The following is a 25,290-nucleotide window of genomic DNA, read 5'->3' on the forward strand; positions in this document are numbered from 1 at the left end:
GAATCTGCTTGGGGCACTAAAGTAGATATAACCCCTAAGTGGAATGGGGCATACTCAGGCAGTGTGCTGGCACTTCCAAAATTGGCAGTGCCAAAATGGCACTGCAGGGGGCTGAGCTGCATGGATCTTCTTGAAGCCACACTGGGGGGTTCCCCTTATGTGTTAAGGGATGTTTTGCCCCATTGTGTGTGTGTGTGTGTGTGTGTGGGGGGGGGGGGGGGGGGGGGGTCGTTACACTGGTACCTTTAGGGGTGGGGATTGCCCCATTGCTTGTCTCCCTGATCTCTGTGGAGTTGGCTTTGCTGGCTCTATCAGGCTTCACCACACCAGCATGTTGGTGGAAACCACGTCTCCATATTGTCTGTGCACAGAGTGCCATGGAATCTGGAGAGAAAAGCCAGTTGCGCAGCTGAAGAACTCCACGCTGGTCTTCTTACCCCTGCCAGCATTCTGTGTGCAGAATGTAAGATTTCCCCCAACCAACCTTTGAAGACTTCTGATGTCCACTTCATAACTTACTCCCCTACCTAACTTTGTGCGATCAGCAAATTTAGCAACCACACATTCTATCCCTTCATCCAAGTAATTGATATATAGTTGAGGCCCCATCATAGATCCCTGTGTCGTTCCACTAATTATCGGCTGCTAACCCAAAAATTATCCTTAATTCCTGGCTTCCTGTTAGCTAACCAATCTTCTATTCATGCTAATATGTTACCCTACACTAGGAGTTCTTATTTTGTGTAGTAGACCTTTTGTGGCATCTTATCAAATGCCTTCTGGAAATTCAAATTTGCCACACCTACAGGTTCCCTTTTGTCCACATTGTTTATTACTTCCTCAAAGAATGCTAATAAATTAAATTTTTAAAGAAAAAAAGAAATTTGCTGACACAGGGAGAGACTTCTGCAAAAAGAGATTATATCAAGATTATATTCTGTGGAGGTTGAGTCCCTGAGAGGATATTTCCTCTAGTGGAGGAAATGTGGAACTAGGGGGCACAGTTTTGGAATAAGGGGCTCTCCCACTGGTAAAGTGGAATTCCTTCTCCCAGAGGGTTGTCAACCTTAAATCTCTACTGCAGGAAGCAATGGAGACTGCATTACAGGATATATTCAAGGCTGAGTTAAACAGATTTTTGATCCATAAATTAGGACTGACAGGAGAGTGGAAATAAGGCCATAACCAGATCAACCATGATATTATTAAATTGCAGAGCTGGCTCAATTGGCCAGATTAACTATTCCCTGCTCCTGATCTTATGTTCTCTAAAGGTAGTATAGTGGTTAGCACTGCTGCTTCTCAGCATCAGGGACCTGGGTTCATTTCTGGTCTCGGGTCACTATCTGTGTGGGGTTGCATGTTCTCCCCATGTTGCATGGGTTTCCTCTGGGTGCTCTGGTTTCCTCCCACAGTCCAAAGATGTGTGGGTTAGTTTGATTGTCCATGCTAAATTGTCCCTTAGTGTCAGGGGAACTAGCCTGGTAAACACATGGGGTTAGGAGAATAGAGCTTGGGTGGATTGTGGTCGTTGCAGACTCAATGAGCCAAATGGCTTCCTTCTGCACTGAGGAGATTCTATGATTCTAATTATAATGCAGCTTCCACTCAGTTTTAGAAAAGCTGTGTATAATTGAGTGAGTTGTGTCTATGAGATTCAGTTGTATTTGAAAATTACTAAAATAGCTTGCGATTCTTTTTATACTCATTCATGGGATGTGGCGTCACTGGCTTGGCCAGCATTTATTGTCCATCCCTAATTGCCCTTCAGCTGAGGGTGTTTAAGAGTCAACCACTTTGCTGTGGTTACTGAGTCACATGTTGGCTAGACCAGATAAGGATAACACATTTCCTTCCCTAAAAGATATTAGTGAACCTGATAGATTTTTATGACAATTGACAATGGTTTCATGGTCATCATTAGACTTTTAATTCCAGATTCTTATCTAAAATTTCACCATCTGCCATGGGGTGATTCGCTCCCATGAGCATTACTCTAGGTCTCTGGATTACTAGTCCAGTGACAATATCACTATGACACTGCCTCCGTGTTCAAGAAAATGTCCAATTGGTTCTTCACGAAGAAATGGCAAAAGGTTATGGTTGAATTGCATGTTGCATATTAGAAGTGAGAAGATTTGTTTTCTATAGCATGTGCACAAGTTGGCAGGGTGGTTTGTGTTAAGTGTAGTGTACAAATCTAACATGGAATGTTTATCCTTCCATCACTGCAGGTCCATTGCAATAACATGTTCACAAAGGCGGTGAAGATATTCAAAGAAGTGCAATGCTTTTTCTGCTCAGAACCGGGTAAATGGGAGCCAAACCCAGCCACATCTACTCTGGTTCTAGATGATGTCAATCCAAGTGCTCGTTTTGTCACCGTTCCACTCCAGCACCGCATGGCAAACTCCATCATGTGCCAGTTTTACTTTGCGGATATATGGATGATGTTCAGTGAAATTTCCTTCCAGTCAGGTATTTCCCAATTATATCTGTTTGAAAGCTTTTCACCCTTAACACCTCCAATATTGTGCTGATATTTCTCCCCTCCAAGTGCTGCTGGCCTTTATATATCCGATCCCATCATATCTGGAAGATCACTGATCATCTTGTAACATTACTGCCGTGATTGTTCAACATGATGCTAAAATGAGGCGACTTTTTAACTCCTACTTCCCCTGTGGCAATTCATATGCTGTGTTCAGCACTGTAATGAAGAAGCTCAGTCTGCAATTAAAATGGGTTTCAGTAGCAGTTTATTCCAGGTTCAGTACCTGACTGTGAAGTCAAATACTCAACATCTTCATAGAATTCCTACAGTGCAGAAGGTCATTTGCCCATCAAGTCTGCACCAACTCTCCGCCAGAGCATCCTACCAGCCCTATCGCCATAACCTCACATATTTACCCCCCTAATCTCCCTAACCTACCCATCTTTGGACACTAAAGGGCAATTTAGCATGGCAAATCCACCTAACCTGCTCATCTTTGAACGGTGGGAGGAAACCAGGCTATGGAGGAAACCCACACAGGCACAGGGAGAACATGCAAACTCCACACAGACAGACACCCAATGCTGGAATCGAACCTGGGTGCCAGGCGCTGTAAGTGCTAACCACTACGCCCACCGTGCTGCCCCTTGATTGTTCTCTCACCCACTGTCCTTTTTCAATGACTCTATCACAGCTTCTTGGCTTCGCCCCCCCCCCCCCCCCCCCCCCCCCCCCCGCCCGCCTGCATCAATCTTCAGCTTATTTTTCAGGGAACAAGCTCTCATACTGAAACCATGGCAACTAGTTGATCAGGCAAATAGGGGGACAAGTAGCGAAATACAAAAGATTGTGGATGCTGAAAATGTAAGACAAAAACAAAAAATACTGGCAATGCTCAGCAAGTTTGGCACAACATCTCTGTAGAGAGAATTAAAGTTAAAATTCATTAGGACAAATAATAAGTGTGTAGCTTGTAGAGATAACAGATTCCTACAGAGAAAGGGTTGAGGGCAGCCTTGTTCAGTTCCTAGTGGGAAAACCTACCACTGTATAAGAAGGATGCCCATAGTTGAACACCAAGTATGTATGGCTGAAATCTGAAGACACTCAATTTATCATTATTTCCTTTTAAAAATACCTTCCTGACAAACAAGCATTTCAAAAAAATTATTTCTGCAAAGTTTTGTTGTTTTAAAATTATACACAAGGAATCAAATGAATTAAGCAAATAAAATCATAGAGTCCTTACAGTACAGAAGAAGGCCATTTGGCCCATTGAGCCTACACTAACAACAATCCCACCCTATTCCCGTAACCCCACATATTTACCCTGCTAATTCCCCCAAAACTAGGGTCAATTTAGCATAGCCATTCCATCTAACCCACACACCTTTGGATCTTTTGGACAATTAAAGTATTAATGGCTTTTCTGAGACTTTATGACTGGGGCAGGGGTTCAGAGGAGAAAAGCTCAGACTGCTTAATCAACACTTTTTTTATCTATAGGGAAGTATGTTTAATATTCTGGGGTTGAAAATCGCACTGTGTCATGAGTAACAAACATCTGGAATGTATTTGTATGCAGTCTTTTGTTTGCTTTTTGAAGGAAGTCATTAAAGTTGTTTGCTTTAAAGGGGGTAACTCTTTCATTAAAAAATATCAAGCAGAGTTTCTTACTCATGCATTAATGTGTGTTCATGAATAGTTTTGAGCAGTACAATTTCAAATTGCTTCATTTTCACAAGAAGTGGGGGAATCACATTCTGTTTTCCCAGAAACATAAAACTGGCAATTATGTTGCGATTGTATAGACACTTTGTGCGTTTGTACCAACCACATCTCTCTACCCAACACAGGCGCTTGGCATTTACTGTTCATTTTAAGTTCTAGTCTAACGTTTATGTGAATTATATTTAATGTTTGCTTTTCCAAGGAATCTGGAAAAATACCATATAATGGCTGTTAAGAAAGGTTCTATCATATGCAGAGAATATTATTAATGTTAATATAAAAGCAGTATAAAATAAGGTCATGCACTGGGCTCCCATTTACATTTTTTTTTAAGAATATGAAACATTTTTGAAGAATATGAATAAGAATATGAAACCCCTCAATTTCTTCCCTATTTCAGTCCCTCTGGTACCCACTCCTGGTCCTCCTCCAGTGTCCAGTTAAGATCCACTGTTGAGACCACCACACCACTGCCACCCCCCCCCCCCTCCCCCACCCCCTGCCCCCCACCCAGCCAATTTATACTTGGAACTTCCAACTGTGCAAAATATCTGCTGCCGTCTACTTCACTACAGGGTACATTGACATCCCAAATTACTACAGCAGCATGTTGGAATCTGAAATAAAAGCAGAAAGTGCTGGAAAGGCCTGGTAGCATCGGTGTTGTGAGGAGAGTTAACTTTTCCAATCCAATATGACTGCTTCAGAACTCGAGGTTCTCTCTCCATAGATCTGCCAGACCCTCTGAGTTTTTCTAGCACTTTTTATTTCAGATTTCCAGCATCTGTAGTGTGTTGCTTTTATTTTAGTATTGGAATATAGTCCAGCTTTATATAAGCAGTCACATTATATGAATGTCCTATTGAGAACTTAAACATCACGATGAGGAAGAAATTACACTTTGACCGCTGTTATCTTTTCATAACTGAATGAGAAAATCAGGGTTCTGAATTTGAACTCAAGATGTTGTCAAACTTGTCTCACTTACTGTGGAGAAGTTGTCCACAATATTTATATCAGGTCAGTGTTCATGTGGGATCTCTTTGGCAACATCAGAACTTGGCATTAGGTAACTCTTTGCTGCCAGCTGAGGTTTGATGGTCATACTCTAAGGCCTGCTTGTTAAATTTCCTCTCAAGTTGTAAAACAGTCGTGTACAGAAGGAGGCCATTTGACCAATCAAATCAGTTCTGGCTCTTTCAAAGATACTCATTTCAATTCAGATGGGAGGTTACTGCATGGCACCTCCTGAAACCTGATGATGAGATTGTTTCACTGTGAACTGAGACATTGGCTAACCAGTCATTTAACTGCAATGTATGTATAAGGGTTTCTCTCCGGAAACCTAAGCACCTAATTGTTTTGTCGGTGTCATCCAATCTTGCACTGCCCTTTTGAGATAAAACTGTTTGGTAATGAAGCTTCTTGCTTCATTATTAATTCTAAACATTGTGTGATTTCTTTCCAATAACTGATCAACTAAATACATTTTCACCATTGTTTCTTGTTGCAGACACCGCAATGTACAACACTTCAGGGGTTTATCCAACCGTGAAAATCGACAGCACCACCCACAGTGAAATAGGTAAGAGGCTATTGACACATCTCAAACCTCTTTAGACATTTGAACAAGACCCTCGATTAGTGTTTTCCAAAAGAATTCTGCCTTCAGAAAAAGCTAGCTTTTTTTGCTTAAATATACATCGAGTGTAGTTTGGTACCATCACGTTACAGCTGTTGTTGGATAATCCCCTTTATTGTTTCCTTCTTAATTTTATAAATAGCAGCATTTTGAGCAATTTTCCCAGTTGCCAAAATCTAACATGATTAGCTCCTGTTTCATAGATTCGGTGTTATTGTACAGCGCCAGGGATCTGGGTTCAATTCCGGCCTCAGGTAACTGCCTGTATGGAGTTTGCACATTCTCCCCGTGTCTGCCTGCAGTTCCTCCAGATGCTGTGGTTTCTTCTCAGAGTGCAAAGATGTGCAGGTTAAGTTGATTGGCCATGTTCAATTGCCCCTTAGTGTCAATGGGATTAGCAGGGTAAATACATGGGTTACGGAGAAAAGGGGCTGGGTGGGATTGTGTTGGTGCAGGCTCGATGGATTGAATGGTCTCTTTCTGCACTGTAGGGATTCTATGTGTAGCTTATTGTCCTGTCAAAATGTTTGGCTGTACAAGGAATCCTCACCAACTCACTGCGCAGTTTAACAATGTCCCTTGCATGAAACCTGTGTCTGCTGCTGTTAGGGGTGCATGCATTTTATTTAGGAATTGTGTTTTCCTAACAACATTAGGAAAAATGTTGTTTGCAAATGTACAAAGCCCTCTCTCCATTTTCCCCACAGTATTTTCAGATAACAACCCAATGCACAAAGTGGATGACAGCAACACCCGAATCCTCATTGGCTGCTTGGTGGCTATTATTTTTATCCTGGTCGCCATCATTGTCATCATCCTTTGGCGGCAGTTTTGGCAGAAGATGCTGGAAAAGGTTTTTTTAATATCCTTACTGAGATTCTTACCAACTCTATTTTAAGACATTTTATATCCTTCTGTTTGGGACCAGAAAGGCATGGGTCAATTTGTCAGTGAGATAGTAAAAGCAGAAACATGTACACTGGGCAAATGGGAAATTCTGGAAATAAATAATGATTCAGTAAATATCTGAGGAAGCTAGATCAACATTTGTGCTGGGGCTCATCAACAGAGCTATAGTTCTGACCCCAGGATTCCCACCCACAATGTTAATCTACCTCCCTCTTGGCTTCACTGCCAACGTCCAATGTCAGATTTAAAAATGTGCCCAAGGATTTGTGATGACAATTGGTTCATGTTACCACACTTGGAAGTATTATAAACTGAGAGAACTGTGTAGAGCTTCAGATGGACATAGATTAGTGGAGTGGGCAGATTGAACTTCATCTGTCATCTATCAGTGAAGCGTGAGATGATGTAGTTGGTAAGAAGAATATGGAGAGACAAGATAAAATTCTTAAAGGGATGCAGGAGCAGAAGGACCTGGGTGTATATGTGCATAGATCATTGAAGGTGGCAGGATAGGAGGAGAGAACATTTTAATAAAACACATAAGCCTTAATATTATCACCCTGCCCGCCACAGGAATCAGAGTAGGCAAGGAGCAGAACATAGAAAGCTCCATTGACCACAGGTGGGATCTTCTGGTTTTGGGACAAACGAGACCATAAAATCCGACCCATCATATCCTGGGCTTTATTAATAGGGGCATAGAGTACAACAGCAAGGACGTTAGGCTGAACTTATACAAGACACTAGTTAATTAGACTCAGCTGGAGTATTGTGTACAGTTCTGGGCACCACACTATAGGAAGGATATGAATGCATTGGAGAGATTGCAGATGAAGTTTACAAGAATGATTCCAGGAATGAGAAACTTCAATTATGAGATTGATTGGAGAGGTTGGGACTCTTCCCTTAAGAGGAGGTTTGAGAGAGATGAGGGGGTTAGACAAAGTAGATGGGGAGAAACTGTTCCTGATCATAAAAGGATCAAGAACAGAAGGACACAGATTTAATGTGATTTGCAAAAGAAGCAAATGTGATGTGAGAAAAAACTTTTTCATAAAATTTGGATCTAGAATGCACTGTCTGGAAATGTAGTGGAGACATGTTCAATGGAGGCATTCAAGAGGGCATTATTTGGACTAGAAACAATGTGCAAGCATACAAGGAAAAGGCAGAAGAATGGCACTATGCCTGTTCGGAGAGCTTGTGCAGACACAATGGGCCAAATGGCCTCCTGCTGCGCCATAACAATTCTGTTATTCTGTGATGTACTTAGCTGTGGTTCTGCCTGACATAAGTTCAAGGAACAAGCAATCTCTATTATTATAAAAATAACCACTTCTGTGTGGATTTTTGTGGCTCTGATTCCAAGGTTGGCAGGAGCCCTGCTGTACACTCAGTGGAATGGTCATGCTTCAGATGGAAGCTGGACACCAGGTTTCAGCAAATGGTTTGACTTTTGGAAGCACCTTGCCAAACCAATCTTCACCCATTTGCCACTAGGAGTGACTGGATGGAATCAGGAATGGGAATCCTGGATGATTATTTTTCTGTCTTCTAATTGAGGGTTATCTAAACCAATCAAAGAACCTTAATTGTTTTGGACATAAGGTTCAAACCTGCCGTGTTCTGCACGGTACCATGTCAGGTGATATGAAGGGCATTTGTGCTAGCACCTGTTGACCCTGCTACATCTGAGACATTAATGTACACTCAACTCCATGGCCATCCTTAGAGTCAGTGGGCAGTGCATCCCTGCTGAGTCGGACAGGCCTGCTGCCATTTTAAACTCAAATGAGCAACAATTGGCAGCAGGCAGAACTAATGTCTACCATTGGCTGGAAGTCCCACATTAGAGAGCTGTTAGCCAATCAGGGGGCCTCACTCGTCCCAAAACCATAAAATCTTGCCCAAGGTCAATGGACCTTTCCATGCTCCACCTCTCACCCGTTCCGATTCCTGTGGCAGGCGAGGCGGTAAAATTCCGGCCTCTGTTTCCCATCTGTAGAACGCAGAGTCAGATGATATTTGCACTGGATTCATTGACTGATCACATTTCTCTTTTAGGCTTCACGCCGAATGCTGGATGATGAGCTGACGGTGAGTCTCTCACTGCAGAGTGAGACCATCATGATAAACAACAAGTCCTCTCCACCCAGTGAACAGGAATCCAATTCCACATATGACCGGATATTCCCGCTTGGCCCCGATTACCAGGAGCCATCAAAGCTGCTCCGCAAACTTCCCGAATTTTCCCTGAGTTGGGATGAGCCAGGTGAGGATACTGAAAGCAACAAAAGCTGCTGAATTCAATCATATAGTCATTTCAGAAAGTTGTTTGACCTTTAGAAATATTTTGACACAAGAAGGTATTAGTTTCAACTTGAAGTGTTGCTAAAACACTTCTCAAGTTGTGAGAAGTTTTGTTTAATTTTAGACTATAGCCAGGAAGAGGGACTGAGTCAGTAGTTAGTGAATGTAATTTGTAGTGGGTATGAAGATCGTGACTTCAGTCTTCCTAATATTTAATTGAAGAACACTTCTGATCATCCAGTGCTGGGTACTGGATTAGCAGTCTGATAATTCAACAGTGTCAGAGAGTCGGTGCAGACTCGATAGTCCAAATGGCTTCTTCAGCTCTGTAGGCATTCTGTGATTGTATGGAATAGTGAAGGAGTCAAGAGAGGCTGTTCAGTAAAACCAGGTGTCATCTGTATATCTGTGAAAACTGATGTTGCTTTTGGATACCACCACTGAGAGGTAGCATATCGATGAGAAATAGGAGAGAGCCAAGGAGAGATCCCTGGGGGACACCAGAGGTAACGATGCAGGAGCAGGAAGAGAAACCATTGTAAATGCTACTCTGGGTATAATTGGCCAGATCAGCAAGAAACCAGGTCAGAGAAGTCTCACGCAGTTGGACAAGTTGGAAAGGTGTTGGAGGAGGCTGTGGTTAACTATGTGAGAGATAGCAGGGATGGAGAAGGTCACAAAGGGACAAGTTCACCTTTGTCACAGCCACACTGGATCTCATCTGTGACTTTAATAGAGTTGTTTTGCTATTGTGGTGCGGGTGGCACTGGAGAGGCTGATTGAAGAGTTTCAGGAGGATTTATGTAATTACAATCCACATTTCCAAGCTTGCTCGTATTCATACACAGTGACTTGTCCCCCTGCAAATCTGACTTAGAATAGCAGTTTGTTTTTCACTTTCTAAACGTTTAAGGTGAAATTTGGAGTGCAGGGTGATGGAGTAAGATGTTGTTCTTTTTTACTCAGGGTGTAGCAGTGACTACGCAAAGCCACTGGGGGCACCACAGGATAATGTTCCACACTACGCGGAGGCCGACATTGTAAACCTGCAGGGTGTTACTGGAAGTAACACTTATTCTGTCCCTGCTGTGACCATGGACTTGCTCTCTGGTAAAGACGTGGCAGTGGAGGAGTTCCCACGCAAGCTACTGACACTTAAAGAAAAGCTCGGAGAAGGACAATTTGGGGAGGTTAGTACAACAATTTAACTGTCATTAACTATTGAACTAGAGCACAGGAAAAATCCAAGAATTGGAATAGGACATTCAGATCCTTGAGTCTGCTGTGCCAGTCAATTAGATCATGGCTGATATCTAAAGGACAATGTTCCATTTGACCTTTTGTGTAATTTAGTGACTTGTTCACTTGGGCACCCAAATCTCTTCATCCCCTAAAGTTTCTGGTGTCGTTCATTTTAAGGATAGTCTGCTTTATCTTTTCTTGACTGCTAAGTGGATGGCTTCACACTTGCCCACTTTGTATTCTGTTTGCCACCATTTTATCCATTCAATTAATTATATGAAAGTCAACTACCCTAAATTTGAGGGTCCGTTTTATTCTGCTTACCTGGAGTCAAGCAGCAATTCTTGCATTTCTTCACAAAGGAAGCACTAAAATCTGGTCCTTGGTCTTCAAATTTCTTTTTGTTGGTCCCTCATGAACTAAAGCTCTATTTTGTTGCAAGTGTCACCATTATTTCATTAACCCAATATCTATATTAACTGACCATTCCATGTGCAGAACGTCCTCCATGCAAGTACAGAGACTAGAAGGTATGAAAATTCCTGCCCTCCATGAGAGACAGGTAGCCAATGAAGTAGGTTAATGGTCTATTAATGTTTACTGTCAGAGGCCAAATGGAAACAAAGGGCTGAGTTTTCCGGCCATTCATGCCCGTGGAATTTTTTGGTCCCACTGCAGTGAATGGGGATTTGTCGGAACAACAAATTCTCCAACCTCACTTGCAGCGATGGTGAACGACTGAAAAATTCCACCCATGGTGTCAGGGGCTAGGCTACCTGCCTAGAGGTGGTCTTCCAGTGGAGGGAGGCCAGTGCTCCAGACAGGCTTTAAGGCCCTCCCTTTTGAAATTGGCAACCCACTCACCACATTAAAATTAATATTTAAGTATCAATTAGACGTGTTATCAAGTTTTAAACATTGCTGGTTGGCAGCAGTTTGCATGCCAACACATCAATAAAACCCTCAATGTCAAAATCTTCACAATTGAATGGATGTAAATTTAGAAGCTTCAAATTCTGGTCTCCTCAGGTCCATCTTTGTGAAGCTGAAGGGATGCAAGAATTTATGGACAAGGAGTTCCCATTTGACATTTGCATCAATCAACCAGTGTTGGTTGCAGTAAAAATGCTACGATCAGATGCCAACAAAAATGCCAGGTAAGAACTCCGTTCCCTCACTTCAAAATCTCCTTCAAGGACCCTGCCAGGACTTAACTTCCACCATCTCTAAAGCTGTAAGGAGATTGTCCATTTGATTCAATTATCAACTATTTTGCTTTGGTTACAAGCGAAAGAGAGTTTTCGAAGAATGGGGAAAAGCTAATGTAAAGAGATGGTTTTGCAAAGCCTCCATATTACTCATTGTATCTTGCAGCATGATGCCCATGTGAATTCAGGGACAACAGCAGAAACATGGTGGCGCAGTGGTCAGCACAGCTGCCTCGCAACGCCAGGCACCCAGGTTCAATTCCCAGGTTGGGTCATTGTCTGTGTGGAGTTTACACATTCAACCCATGTCTGCATGGGTTTCCTCCGGTTTCCTCCCATAGTCCAAAGATGTGTGGGTTAGGTTAATTGGCCATGCTAAATTGCTCCTTAGTGTTAAGGGGATATCAGGGAGATTGGTGGGGTAAATATGCGGGGTTACGGTGACAGCGCCAGGGTGGGATTGTGGTTGGTGCAGGCTCATGGAGCCAAATGGCCTCCTTCTCCACTGAAGGGATTATATAATTCTGTAAATTTTGAACCTGTAAATATCAAATTTCATTTTCTAATTTTGCAAACTGGTATCCAGATTCAGACTTGCTAGTTGTTAATGCTTGGCTTCACCCTGTACAATGGTGTGGCGTTTATATTACTGGAATAAAAATCCAAAGGCCAACCCAAATAATCCTGAAGAATATAAATATTGGTTTGCTACACAGCAGAAACCACATTTTAATTAAACTCGGATCATATTCATTCCACGTCTGCAGAAACGACTTCCTGAAAGAAATCAAGATCATGTCCCGGCTGAAAGATCCAAACATTATCCGATTGTTGGCAGTTTGCATCAGGGATGACCCCCTTTGTATGATCACCGAATACATGGAAAATGGGGACCTTAATCAGTTCTTAACTCGGCACGAACCAGAGAGTGCAGGGCCAATGGCAAGCAGTGCACCCATTGTAAGGTGAGGCTTCTGTACACAGTTGTTCAATGTTACCTTGATGCTTGGCATGCAATTTTATAGCATCACAGTATTGCTGGTCTATCTGAACAGCACTGGGAAGTATCAAGGTTAAACTGAGCTCATTCAAATGTGAGTAGTTCAAGGGACAGGTAAGCCACTGCTAATAAACTTATGCATAGGCTTTGGTTTTTATACTGTAATTGTTTTCTTATTAATAACAAAATACATTCTCAAAGCTGAGAATCTTTCATTGAGCTGAAGGAGTTAATAGTAATATCAACAGATTGAATTCGGTTTGTGTTCAGTCAGGGTATGGTGGCACAGTGGTTAACACTGCTGCCTCACAGCTCCAGGGACCCAGGATCAATTCTGGCCTTGGAGTCCATTCTGTTGTATGTGGAGTCTGCGTGTTCTCCCCATGTCTGCATGGATTTGCTCTGGGTGCTTTGGTTTCCTCCCACACTCCAAAGATGTACAGGTTGGGTGGATTAGCCGTGCTAAATTGTTCCCTAGCGTCCAAAGATGTGTACCTTAGGGGCATTTGTGGGTCAGTGCGCAGGGTTATGGGGATAGGACAGGGTGCGTGGGCCTGGATAAGGTTCTCTGTCGGAGAGTAGGTGCCGACTGTTTGGGCCAAATGGCCTCCTTCTGCACTGTAGGAATTCTATGATTCATGATTTCAGGATGTGGAGATGCTCTCATTGGACTGGGATGGGCACAATAAGAAGTCTCACACCAGGTTAAAGTTCAACAGGTTTATTTGGACTCAGCTGATGAAGGAGCAGTGTTCCAAAAGCTCATGATTCCAAATAAACCTGTTGGACTTTAACCTGTGTTGTGAGACTTCTTACTGTCATAATTTCAGCCTATACATGACTTGCTTACCATTATATTTAGCTGCTGGTACCATATTCATGTACAAAGTAGCAATAACTCATTTTCTTGGCCTCTGAGCTTTGCAATTAAAATCTACAGGCCGCTTTTAATATTTTTGCAATTCTTTTGATTGTGAAAATTTTTGTAATTCTTTTGATTGCGTAAATTTAATTTAGAGAATGTTTTGTTAGCTGTGACTTGTGTGTGAGCACTCTCATCTCCTGAGTCACAAGGTTCTGAGTTCAAATCCCACTCCAGGACTTGAGCACAAAACCCAAGGCTGACACTCCAGTAGTGTACTGAGTGCCATTTCTCAGGTGGAAAGCTCAACCCTCTCAGGTGGATGTAAAAGATCCCATGGCATTATTTCTACAAAGAGCATGGGGGTCATCCCCAGTGACTTGGCCAGTATTTATTTCTCAATCAACATCATTATTACATTGGGAACTTGTTGTGTGCAAGTTGGCTATTACATTTCCCACATTAAAACAGTGACTATACATCAAAAGTATCTCATTGACTAGAAAATGCTTTGGAACATCCAGTGGTTGTGCATTGTGCTATACAAATGAAAGTCTTTCTTTTCTCTTGTCATTTGCCTTTGGTATGTGCACTTGATATAAGAAGCAAGCATGTAAATAAATGACATCTCCTTTCATTTGTCTCCTTTTGTTTCTAATCTCAGCTATGCCAACCTCATATTGATGGCCACGCAGATAGCTTCCGGCATGAAGTACCTCTCCTCACTCAACTTTGTTCATCGTGACCTTGCCACTCGAAACTGCCTGGTGGGTAAAAATTACACAATCAAGATAGCTGACTTTGGCATGAGCCGTAACTTGTACAGCGGAGATTACTACCGGATCCAAGGGCGAGCTGTGCTTCCTATTCGCTGGATGTCCTGGGAAAGCATTCTACTGGTGAGCACCTTGAGATGCATTCAAACTCGCGGTGCATGTGTGTGTACCCATGTTTAAATCTGGGGTCTGGAGGCTGCAGTCTTCAGGCATTGATAAAACAGAGATGGTTTCACTTTACTTTCTTTCAATAATCACGCAATTGGGTAATGGGTCATTTTGCACTCTAATTGGTGTTGACAGACAATATGTCACAAGGACAGATATGTTGGCCAATCAATGGCTGGAGCATGGGGGGAAGTCATGTGCTAAAATCTCCTGGAATGCATTAATTACTATTGGTAATCCTAACGTAGAATGATATTGAATTTATGACACTCAACTAGAGCATAGGGCCTAACAGGCACAGGCAGTGTTTATGCTCCACACAAACCTCCTATTTCATTGAGTCCTTTCAGCATCTGAAAAATAAGGGTAACATTGAAACTAAAGCAGCAAGCAAAGACCACGTAGAAAGGCAGGAAATGAGAGGATGAAAATATGAAGAAATTACAATTAGAAAATCAAAAATGGAATTAGGAAATCAATGCAGACCACAAAATTAATAAAGTAAAATATTTGCAGACACATGTTAAACCAAGATGGGGATTGGGCCAATAAGGGATACACATGATAAACTCACAGGTGATGTCAACGAAATGGCAGAAATATTTACTGCAATTTAAGGGTCGCACTGTACACAGGCGCAAATCCCGTAATGGCAGCTAAATCTAGCGCGAGGCCAAAAATGTGATTTTTACCAGCGAGATTTCAGTGTTTGATCATCCCCGGCCACCCCCTCTCCAATGACATAATCAGGGTCACACCCAGGAAGAACGCAAGCCTAATTTACATACATTATAATCACATTAGCAATCTTGACGCCACGACTTCTATTATATATGTATCTTCCCACCCAGTTGGCATGACATCACGCTGGCATGAATCACCACTAGTTTTCAGGTAATTATAGCCCCTGAGTGGTGAGCGACGAGCCCTCTGGGAAGCCTCATGGGGGTGGGGAGGGTGCCCTAATGCATATGTGTGTGTGTGTGTGTGTGTGTGTGTGTGTGTGTGTGTGTGTGTGTGTGTGTGTGTGTAGGCGTGCTAATGCCTTGCGCGAGGGGGAAAGGAAGTGCAAGTGCCTCAATGCCTTCAATTCCAGGGGGGAGTGGGAGGAGTGATGGTTTGGGGGGGGGGGGAGCGGGTGGAGTGGTGGGGGGTTGGTGGAGGAGAGAGAGGGATGTCTGCTGCACACTGAGTGCTAGACAATCTGAAATGAAAACTGGACTGTGAAGCTGGAGGGATACATGCTAGTTTTCAGTCTGAAACTGACACTCTGACAAATTTGGGGATGACCCCATCCATTGATGAGTGCTTTGCCTGTGTATTTACAAGGAGGTTAACAAGGGCTTTTACTTCATTCATTCATGGAATGTCTGCATTACTGGTAAGACCCAACTTTAATTGCCCTTGAGAAGGTGCTGGTGCCTTCCTGACCCGCTGGTGTCTTTGTAATGCAGGTACATCCACAGCGGTATTTGGAAGGGAGTTCCAATATGTTGACCCAGCCACAATGAAGGAATGCTATATAGTTCCAACGTATTTGAAGAAGAGACTAAAATGATATAAAGACATTTAAGAAAGAAAGACAGTAGGTGGATAAATTGATAAACTAATCAGACTTAGGATAAAATGCCAGACCGGAATTCTCCAGTCTCATTTACTCAGCCAAATCTCCATTCACTGCTGTGGGACGGAAGAACCCCAGTCATGGAGAATCTTGGCCCTAGTCTCACAAGGAATTAAGGGGATATGGGGAATGGGCAGAAAGGTGGAGTTGAAGCCCAAGATCAGCCATGATTTTATAGGTTCAATAAGCCATGAGGTCTACTCTTGCTCCTATGTCTTGTGTTGCTATAGTAAGAAGTCTCACAACACCAAGTTAAAGTCCAACAGGTTTATTTGGAATCACGAGCTTTCAGAACGCTGCTCCTTCCTCAGGTGATTGGAGTCCACTCACCTGAGGAAGGAGCAGTGCTCTGAAAGCTCGTGATTCCAAATAAACCTGTTAGATTTTAACCTGGTGTTGTGAGACTTCTTACTATGCCCACTCCAGTCCAACGCCGGTATCTCCACACCTTGTGTCCCTGTGACAAGGAATTAGTGCCTTGTCAGTTAATGGGATTTGCTAATTTTATAGAACAGAGTTGAATGAGTAGCAACGTGGACAATAATTCCAAGTGGAATTTTTGTTCGTCATCTCGATCACTACAAAGAATAATTTGTCAAGCCATAATCCAATTCTCTTTTATTTCCTCTTCTCTTCAGACATCATCACTCTCAGCTGCAGAAGTAACTGCATATTCTTAATTCTTTAATAATGGTGGCGATGTACCTTTATTTTGCCTACTTTCCTTTTAGGGCAAGTTTACTACAGCCAGTGATGTTTGGGCTTTTGGAGTGACCCTGTGGGAATCCTTAACTTTCTGCCGAGAACAGCCCTACTCCCAACTGTCAGATGAGCAAGTCATTGAAAATACTGGCGAGTTCTTCAGAGATCAGAGCCGACAAGTAAGCTTGAGTTGCAACAATCTTAAACTAACATGGTGGCAAAATAACAATTCAAGGAAACCTTCAGAGACAATATTGCTCAAATGTGCTACATTTCCTCTTAAACAATATACCAGAATATTTAGTAACAATGTTGATGAGACACATAGTCAATACGTGCCAGTTACACGCTTTGTAAACTTTATATTCGGCACCGTATGTTCCTACCCAACAATGTACCCCATGAGGATACAAACCTGAAACAGGAGCGCCATTTGAGATATGAAATGTTCAACACAGCAGCAGTCTGCTAACACGCCACCCAACTGTCAATCCAGATTATGTACTCAAGTCCTGGAGTGACAGCTGTAATCAGAGAATGATTACAACACAAAAGGAGGCTTTTCAACATAATACATCCATGCTGGCACTCTGCAAGAGCAACATGAACCCATAATGTTCTGCCTGAAGCAAAATTACCATCAACTTAGCTAAATTGACACATAAACATGTTTGGGGAAATATTAGGAATGTGACTATGATCAAAAAGGTTGATCCAAAACTTATTTAAATAAATGAAATTGTATTTCTTCTGCGATGAAGTGATATACTTTAAAGTAGGGTACATTGTTAAAATAAATGAACTGCATTTGCCCCACCACAGTGACTCCCTCACTCAGGCCTTCTCTCTTGGTATCCCAGCTACTTGTTCTCTTACGGCAGAGAAAGCAAAAACTTAATGACACACAGGGTGGGTCTGTCACATGACCATCGTCCAGTGGTCATCATTAGGGCATTCCCCCTTGCAAGAGTAATTAGTTCATGTCTGGGAGGGTTCTGCTGTTCAGCTGATTCCCTTTATAGCTTGATGAGCACATGTCTGGGAACATCTCTCAGCTCGTCTTATTTTCCAAACAATTACGCTTAATGGTTCGGCTCCACCAGTTGAATAGATTGGGTGACTCCCTTGATAACGGGACAGGTTTATAAAGTTCACTCATACTCTCCAAGTCATTGCCCTTGATTGATCTTTGCAGGTATCCTGTGTCCATCCTAATAGTTTGCAATGTACACTGATGCAAATTATGGTAGCCATCTTTGATCATTAGCTGCAGTCACCTTTTGATGCCTGTATTTAAATGTCTCTGTATTTAAAAGTTCAGATTTTCAGATGGTAGATTAAAAAACGTTATTTGACATAAAGCAAATCTTCATGACAATATGAATGTTGATTAATCTGCCTAGTTCCCTTCATATTAAAGAATTGTCAATTCCATACAGTGTAACTAGAATTCTTTTTAATGCTTGTTTAAAAGAACGAGAGATGGAATGGCTTCCCTCTGGCCTCACTCCTTGTTTGACCACGATGGGATTTTTTTTAAAGAATAAAAGAAACCTTAATGCGTAAAGTTGTGTGCATTAGTGGGTTAATCATGATAAATGTGTGGGGTTACTGCGATGGGGCGGTGGGGTTGGGCCTGGGTAAGATACTCTTTCGGAGAGTCAGTGTAGACTCAGTGGGCCAAACGGCTTCCTTCTGAACTGTAGCAATTCTTTGGTTCTATGGAAATACTTGTCAATTCAGTGAGCGTTTAACTGGTTTAATGCTTTGACTTTAAAAGACATTCATACTTTTTTTCATCAAGTCTAAGTAAAAATTATTTCAAAATGCTTCAGCTTTCAAGAACACATGCACTTGGAGTTCACATGCACATACACATATGCGCGCACACACATACGCACACATATGCACACATACACTTGTACACACGCATACACACAAACTCACACATGTACACATATACACACACATATATGCACACACACTTAAATACATATACACGTGCACACACATATGCCGTCATTCAGATGAGCTGTTAAACTGTGACCCTGTCTGCCCTCTCAGGTGGATGTAAAAAAAATTTCATTATACTATTTTGAAGAAGGGGATCTGTATCCTGGACAATATTTATCCCACAATCATCAGTAATAAAGTAGATTATCTGGTCACTATCACAGTGCTGTCCACAGAAGTTTCCTGTGCAACAACTGGCTGCTGAAGTTCCCTGTACTAGAACAGTGATGATATTTCAAAGAATACTAGGATATACAACATTTTGAGACATCTGCAGCCCTGAGTCATAGAATCCCTACAGTGCAGAAAGAGGCCATTTGGCCCATCAAGTCTACACCGATCACAATCCACCCAGGCCCTATCCCCGTAACACAATTTATTTACCCTGCTAATCCCCCTGACACTAAGGGTCAATTTAGCACGGCCAATCAACCTAACCTGCACACCTTTGGACTGTGGGAGGAAACTGGAGCACCCGGAGGAAACCCACGCAGACACGGGGAGAACATGCAAATTTCTCACTTACCTGAGGCTAGAATTGAACCTGGGCCTTTGGCACTGTGAGCCAGCAGTGCAAACCACTGTGCCATCTTGCTGCCCATGCTATGAAGCTATGCAAATGCAAATTTGTCTTTGTTTTGTTGTAACATTATATGAATCTAACCCATGCCAGTGGATTTCTTACACTGCTTCTCTGTCTATTGTGTGTAGGTTTATCTTTCTCAGCCAGCGATCTGTCCGGATGGCGTGTACAAGCTGATGCTCAGTTGTTGGCGACGTGAACCCAAAACCCGGCCCACTTTCCAAGACATCCATCGCATTTTGCAGGAATCCGCCATTGCATCTGGGCTGGAGGAATGAGCGCGTCGTGAGGGGAGAGGGCGGCCAAACAGTCATGACTTTAAATAAACCTTTTCACATCTGATTACCGTCACACATGTTTTGGCGTGTTTCAATTGTGGAGGGTGAGGAATGAAAGCTACCGTTTGCAGTGCCGCAAGATGGAAGCATATTCGGAGGAGGAAGAAAGCAAGTGGAAAGTCTTATTTTCACGATAAAATGGTGGAAATTAGAACTTAATGATATGGCGTTGGACAAACATCTTTGCCGCTTTGTTCATTTGGACTTCCTGCAATTAAATGGACAGGATAATGAAAGCAGAAGAGCCATATCAGGGTAGAAAGTTTTTTGGTAAGGTGCAAGGATATGTAGAAAATGAGAGAAATAAAAGCAATACATGTACAGTAGCATATAAACAGTAGAAATGCCTTCCTATGGACATCTTTATTCTAAATGTTCTATTCACACTTTTCAGTAGTACTTCAGGAGAAATTGTAAATGCTGTTTGGAATAGGAGGGCACAACATGTTTGGTAAAGTGTTTTGTCTACAAGTTTTCTTTAGCATCTGGCTCACATCAAAGAACATTGCTTCAGAATACAGAGAGATTATTTTTAGTTTTTTTTAAAGAAGCACTTTTTGCTACTAATGTCTAGAAAAGCACAGTCATGAGTGCTTTCAAAGTGCAATTTATATTCAAGAATACAATTGCTTATGGCTTAATGACAGATATTACAGCATCAAAAGTAAGTCTACTAATGCATGTTGTTCGTTGAGTTATGACCAAGCAATAAAGATGCTGGTTTAATTTGGGTATCAAAATGTTTATTGGCAGACTTGCGTCATTGCTATATTATTTTGGTTCTGGATATCTGTATATTGACTAGATGTTTTCATTTTGAGCGCAGTTACCCAACTGTATTTAGATATTTATGCAAATTTTATTAAATGTACATGCAAATATCTCTTTTCTCAGTACCATCTGTCAGACTTTTCTTAGTCTTAACAGAGTTTGAGAGTTCTGAGCCAAGAATTGCAGCAATTGTGAGATCATGCTCAAAATCTCACTTATCCATCAAAAATCTTTTGCAATGCAGTAATTCAATGCACTGGTTGCAATATACTGTTACTGGGAGATGGTGGCATTAATGGTAACATCACAAGACTTTTGGGGAGGTGATGGCCTAGTTGTATTATCGCTAGACTATTAATTGAGCAATTAATGTTCTGGAGACCCAGGTACTAATCCCGCCATGGCAACTGGAAGAATTTGAATTCAAATTTTTAAAAAATCTGGAATTAAGAATCTACTGATGACCATGAAACCATTGTTGATTGTCAGAAAAATCCTCTGGTTCGCTAATGTTCTTTAGGGAAGGAAATCTGCCAACCTTATCTGGTCTGGCCTATGTGTGACTCCAGAGCCACAGCGATGTGGTTGACTGTCAACTATCCTCACACAACTAGGGATAGGTAATAAATCTGGCCAGCCAGTGATGCCCATGTCCAACAAATAAATTTTTAAAAAATCTAGAGGCCCAAACTAATGCTCTAAGGACTTGCTTTCGAACCTCACCATGATAGCTGATGGAGTTTGAATTCAATGAATAATACTTGGAACTGAAAGCTAGTCTTTGTAATGGTGACCACAAAATACTGATTTGTTGTAAAAATCCATCTGGTTCACTGCTGCCGCTTAGGAATGAAAATCTGCCGTCCTTATCCAGTTTGACCTACATGTGACCTCCAGATTCACAGCAATGTGGTTGACTTTTAACTGCTCTCTGAAATGGCCCAAATAACCTCTCATGGGCAAATAGGGATGAGCAATAAATGCTTACCCAACCAATGATGCCCACATCCTGTGAAAGAATACTAAAAAAAAGCAATAGAATACAGAGAATTATGGGCCAGAATTCTAGCAGATGACAGCTCAGGGGAGGAGAAATGCATAATTAAACATAATTGGGTCTCAGGCCAGAAGAGGTGATTGTATCTTCATCAAAAACCCCCCTTCTGTCCAGGGACACCCTCTCTTTAAGACCAATGATCTCCTGGACACACTCCCTCCACCCATACCAGCCTATCCCTCGACACCCCCATTGCCGCCCCTTACAACCCCAAGGCATTCTCTACGCTTCTTGCCCTGAGACCCTTGCCATTTAACTAGTCCTCCAATTCCTGCAAATTAGTGCCAAGCAGCCCCCTGCAGTGTCCCTTCTGGCCACTGCAGCATTGTACCTGCAGGGACTAGAGAACAGCTGGCAAATCTGAATGGCTGGTAGCTCTCTAAAGTGTGACTTCCTCCAGATTGAGGAGCAGATGTCCTGCCTTATGCCAATCTGTCGTCGGGTCCCCACCATCCTGAACATTCATACCATGGAGTTACACTACCTCTCTCTTTCTCTTTCTCAACTGCATCCCTTTTTTTCCATCGTTCGGGCTGTAACTGCATGTGATACATTGGGGGCCGATCATTACTTCCAATGTTATTCAGCCAAACATTGTTCAAATTAAGTTGGCAACTGTCCAGAAGTGAAGTTGGATTTTTTTTTTCTTGGCCAGTAGTTAGTTGTGCTTATCAAGTCTTGGGACACTGATTGATACAAGTATGGCTTTAGCCATTTGTAAAATAACTCTTCTTTGTCCTCTCCTGATAATGTGGTGTGACTCCCATGTGAGAAAACTGCTTCTGCAGAAAACCCACAGCCAACAAGTTTAAAGAAGACAAATCGTTTCCCACCAGCTGTGCTGCCAATGTCTCAAAACTTGATGGATGTTTTTAGTCAAACTTAAGTATTTTATAAATATCTCATCATAGTTGGATAGCCTGTGCAAGTCTTGACCATAAACTACATTTCTTCTTTCTACAGCTTCTCTATTCTACACGTCTTTCCATTAAAGCAAATTATTGACCATATATTTTCGTTGCTTCACACAGGTAGGAACACCAATGCACAAATTTACACATGTACACTTGCTTACATACAGAAGTACAAAATTGTATGTATTCATACAAAACACATCTGAATGCAGAGGGAAAAGATAGATGGATCCAATTTATTTATTGGAGACAATAGCGGTGATTTTCCAACCAGGTCACACCCGGTGAAGAGCAGGGCCGGAGAATTGCTGGTAAGGTGTTTAACACGCTCAGCGCCAACGGGCAATCCTGTTGTAATGCTCCCAGCATTCGGTCCCACAGGGGTAATCTGGTGGGAACAAGATTAGAATATTTAAATACGTAGTTAAATATCCCAACTCCATTCAAGGCTGGATTCTCCCTGCTCCTGGGATTATCCGCCCCTCGGGTGCAGCGCGAACCTGGCGAGAATCATTGCTGATCTCCACAAACGGAGACTCGGCGTGAAGGCCACATGGGGAGGGTGGGGGACTCAGAGGCCGTTGAAGACCCTGGATGGTCAGGGACATAGCTGGGCATAGCTTGGCAATGCCAATTGGCACTCTGACACTGTGAGGATACTAAGACAGTGCAAAGGGGTAGGGCCTGAAGAGGATAGGTCCTGAAGGGGCAGCATGAAAGGAGGTCATGTATGAGATGGAGGGGGACATGAGGGGAGTCATGGATGAGGGGACATGAAGAAGTCAGGAAGGAGGAGTCATTAGGAGGCCCTGATGATATGGAGGGGGAGGGATGGGGAAACATCCCTTCAATGAGGGAGAGGATCTTCAATTTCTCTTTGAGATCAGGGTACCCTTTAAAAATGGCGCCTGATTGCCGTTGACATGTTTAGGCCCCAAAACCGATGTTAAACTCTCTCCTCTCCCAAAAAAAGACTAAGGCTGAAAATCTCCAGCTGTTCATGCCCCATGGCCGCTGCCAGAAAGAATGAAGAGTCCGTCCCTAAGTGTGGGAAAAATATGATCTGATTCACATCAGACATGATGGTGCAAATCATACCAGTTTTCTCACCCAAAATGACAAATAGTTTTTGGGAAAATGATTTCTGTTATCTGAGGCCTGGTGAGGAGCAGAAGCCAGAAAGAGAGAGAATGGAGAAGCATATCAGGTTAAAGGGCAAACAAATGAACAGTTCGAACTGGTGGGCTCTTTGGGGTGAGGAACTTGCTGACACGTTTACATTTTTTTATCTGCTGGGCTGTAAGGCAAGTTCATTTTTATTCCATTTTCTGATTCATCAGAAAGTAATCCTGGAACTGGTGTTTTATTCACAGCAAGAACACCAACTTGATCAGCAAATTTGCATAAAAGCCTTCATTCAAATGTACAGTGATTGTGTTCAACCGCAAGTTTTCTTCTGGCCAGATTTTATACATTTCCTTTCAATCTCCTTCAGAAAGATCACTGGTACGGTCCAGGTTACAGTGTGGTGTTGTGCTAAAGGAAGGATGACAGGGCGTCATGGTGGCACAGAGGTTAGCACTGCTGCCTCACAGAGCCAGGGCCCCGGGTTCGAATCGCAGCCTGGGTTGCTGTCTGTGTGGAGTTTGCATATTCTCCCCGTGTCTATGTGGGTTTCTTCCAGATACTCCAGTTTTGTCCCACAGTCCAAAATACATGCTGGTTAGGTGCATTTGCCATGCTAAATTCTCCCTCAGTGTACCCAAACAGGTGTCAAAGTGTGGCGATTAGGGGGTTTTTACAGTAACTTCATTGCAGTGTTAATGTAAGCCTACTTGCGACAATAAATAAACATAAATTTAAAATATGATGAACTGGAATAAAATGGCAGTGTGGGAGATGAGAGGCATTTGGAAAACTTTCCAAAGTGTAGCACATCCAATATTTATATACTTGGTTTTCTTAGAAACTGTTCTGCAGTGCTTTGCTTTTAACCAAACTTCCAACTGGCCAACGTGTCCATTGCTGTGTTTGATTCTCTGTACCGCATCTGTTTGTACCCAGCTCCAGAAATGTTTGACATGCAAGCCAGAAATTCGAGATAAATGTGATACTTTGCCCAGCTGAGGTGGGAGGTATTAACAGATGCAAGTAAAAACATTTAGGCTTTATTTCCTATTCCCAATTAAAGCCCAGAAAAGTGCTGTTCAAATGAACATAAGAAAAAGGTGCAGGAGAAGGCCATTCGGCCCCTTGAGCCTGCCCTGTAAGATCATGGCTGCTCTCTTCTTCTACCATCTCTACACTTTGATCCACTGGCTCCATATCACTTGATTCCCTTAGTTTCTAAAGATCAATCAGTCACTGTTTTCAATACACTTGAGGAGTGAGCATTCTCAGCTCCCTGTGGTCAGGAATTTCAAAAGTTCATAAAAAGTAAAGAAATACTTTCCCACTTCGGTCTAAACGGCCAGCCTCTTGAGATTCTGACTCTCTTCCAGATTCACTAGCCAGAGGTGGCATCCTCCCAGCATCTCCCATCGCAAGTCTCTTAAGAATTTTCTATTTCAATGATATGACTTCCCAGTCTTCTAAACTCTAGGATTATTGGCCCACAGTCCATTTACACAGTGGTTTGCACAAATGGTTCTCCCAATTTCAAAGTAATGATTTTAGAAGTAAAGTTTATTTATTAGTCACAAATAGGCTTATATTAACACTGTAATTACTGTAACTGTGAAAATTCCCCAGTTGTCTTATTCCAGCACCTGTTTGGGTGCACTGAGGGAGAATTTAACACAGCCAATGCACCAAACCAGCACATCTTTCAGATTGTGGGAGGAATCCAGAGCACCCACAGGAAAACCCATGCAGATATGTTTGTTCTTCGGAGCAAGCTGAGAGGAGGATCGATTTGTGGCTGGAGTGAGAAGGTAAGCGATTGAC

At 42.4% G+C, this 25,290-nt stretch overlaps 2 protein-coding genes across 4 annotated transcripts in view; both read left to right on the plus strand.

Annotated features, from left to right (window-relative positions):
- Nucleotides 1-20,483, plus strand: part of ddr2a (discoidin domain receptor tyrosine kinase 2a) — a 154,152-nt gene extending 133,669 nt beyond the window's left edge. For 2 of the 3 annotated variants that reach the window (XM_080195883.1, XM_080195884.1), the window contains 11 exons: nt 2,235-2,478; nt 5,739-5,810; nt 6,071-6,121; nt 6,575-6,720; nt 8,841-9,048; nt 10,053-10,276; nt 11,358-11,485; nt 12,304-12,501; nt 14,063-14,297; nt 16,698-16,847; nt 19,393-20,483. In XM_080195883.1, the coding sequence (XP_080052009.1) occupies nt 2,235-2,478; nt 5,739-5,810; nt 6,071-6,121; nt 6,575-6,720; nt 8,841-9,048; nt 10,053-10,276; nt 11,358-11,485; nt 12,304-12,501; nt 14,063-14,297; nt 16,698-16,847; nt 19,393-19,542 (1,806 nt within the window). In that variant the 3' untranslated portion in view covers nt 19,543-20,483. The remainder of the gene's footprint in view (nt 1-2,234; nt 2,479-5,738; nt 5,811-6,070; nt 6,122-6,574; nt 6,721-8,840; nt 9,049-10,052; nt 10,277-11,357; nt 11,486-12,303; nt 12,502-14,062; nt 14,298-16,697; nt 16,848-19,392) is intronic. The other variant, XM_080195885.1, reaches the window with a different exon arrangement.
- A 1,933-nt stretch (nt 20,484-22,416) lies between these two features.
- The window catches only part of hsd17b7 (hydroxysteroid (17-beta) dehydrogenase 7), a 73,267-nt gene continuing 70,393 nt past the window's right edge, over nt 22,417-25,290 (plus strand). The window contains exon 1 of the mRNA XM_080196620.1: nt 22,417-22,461. The gene's annotated coding sequence lies outside the window, so the exon portion shown is untranslated. The remainder of the gene's footprint in view (nt 22,462-25,290) is intronic.

This window comes from Carcharhinus amblyrhynchos, chromosome 9, assembly GCF_965287045.1.
Source record: "Carcharhinus amblyrhynchos chromosome 9, sCarAmb.v2.hapA, whole genome shotgun sequence".
NCBI lineage: Eukaryota > Metazoa > Chordata > Chondrichthyes > Carcharhiniformes > Carcharhinidae > Carcharhinus > Carcharhinus amblyrhynchos.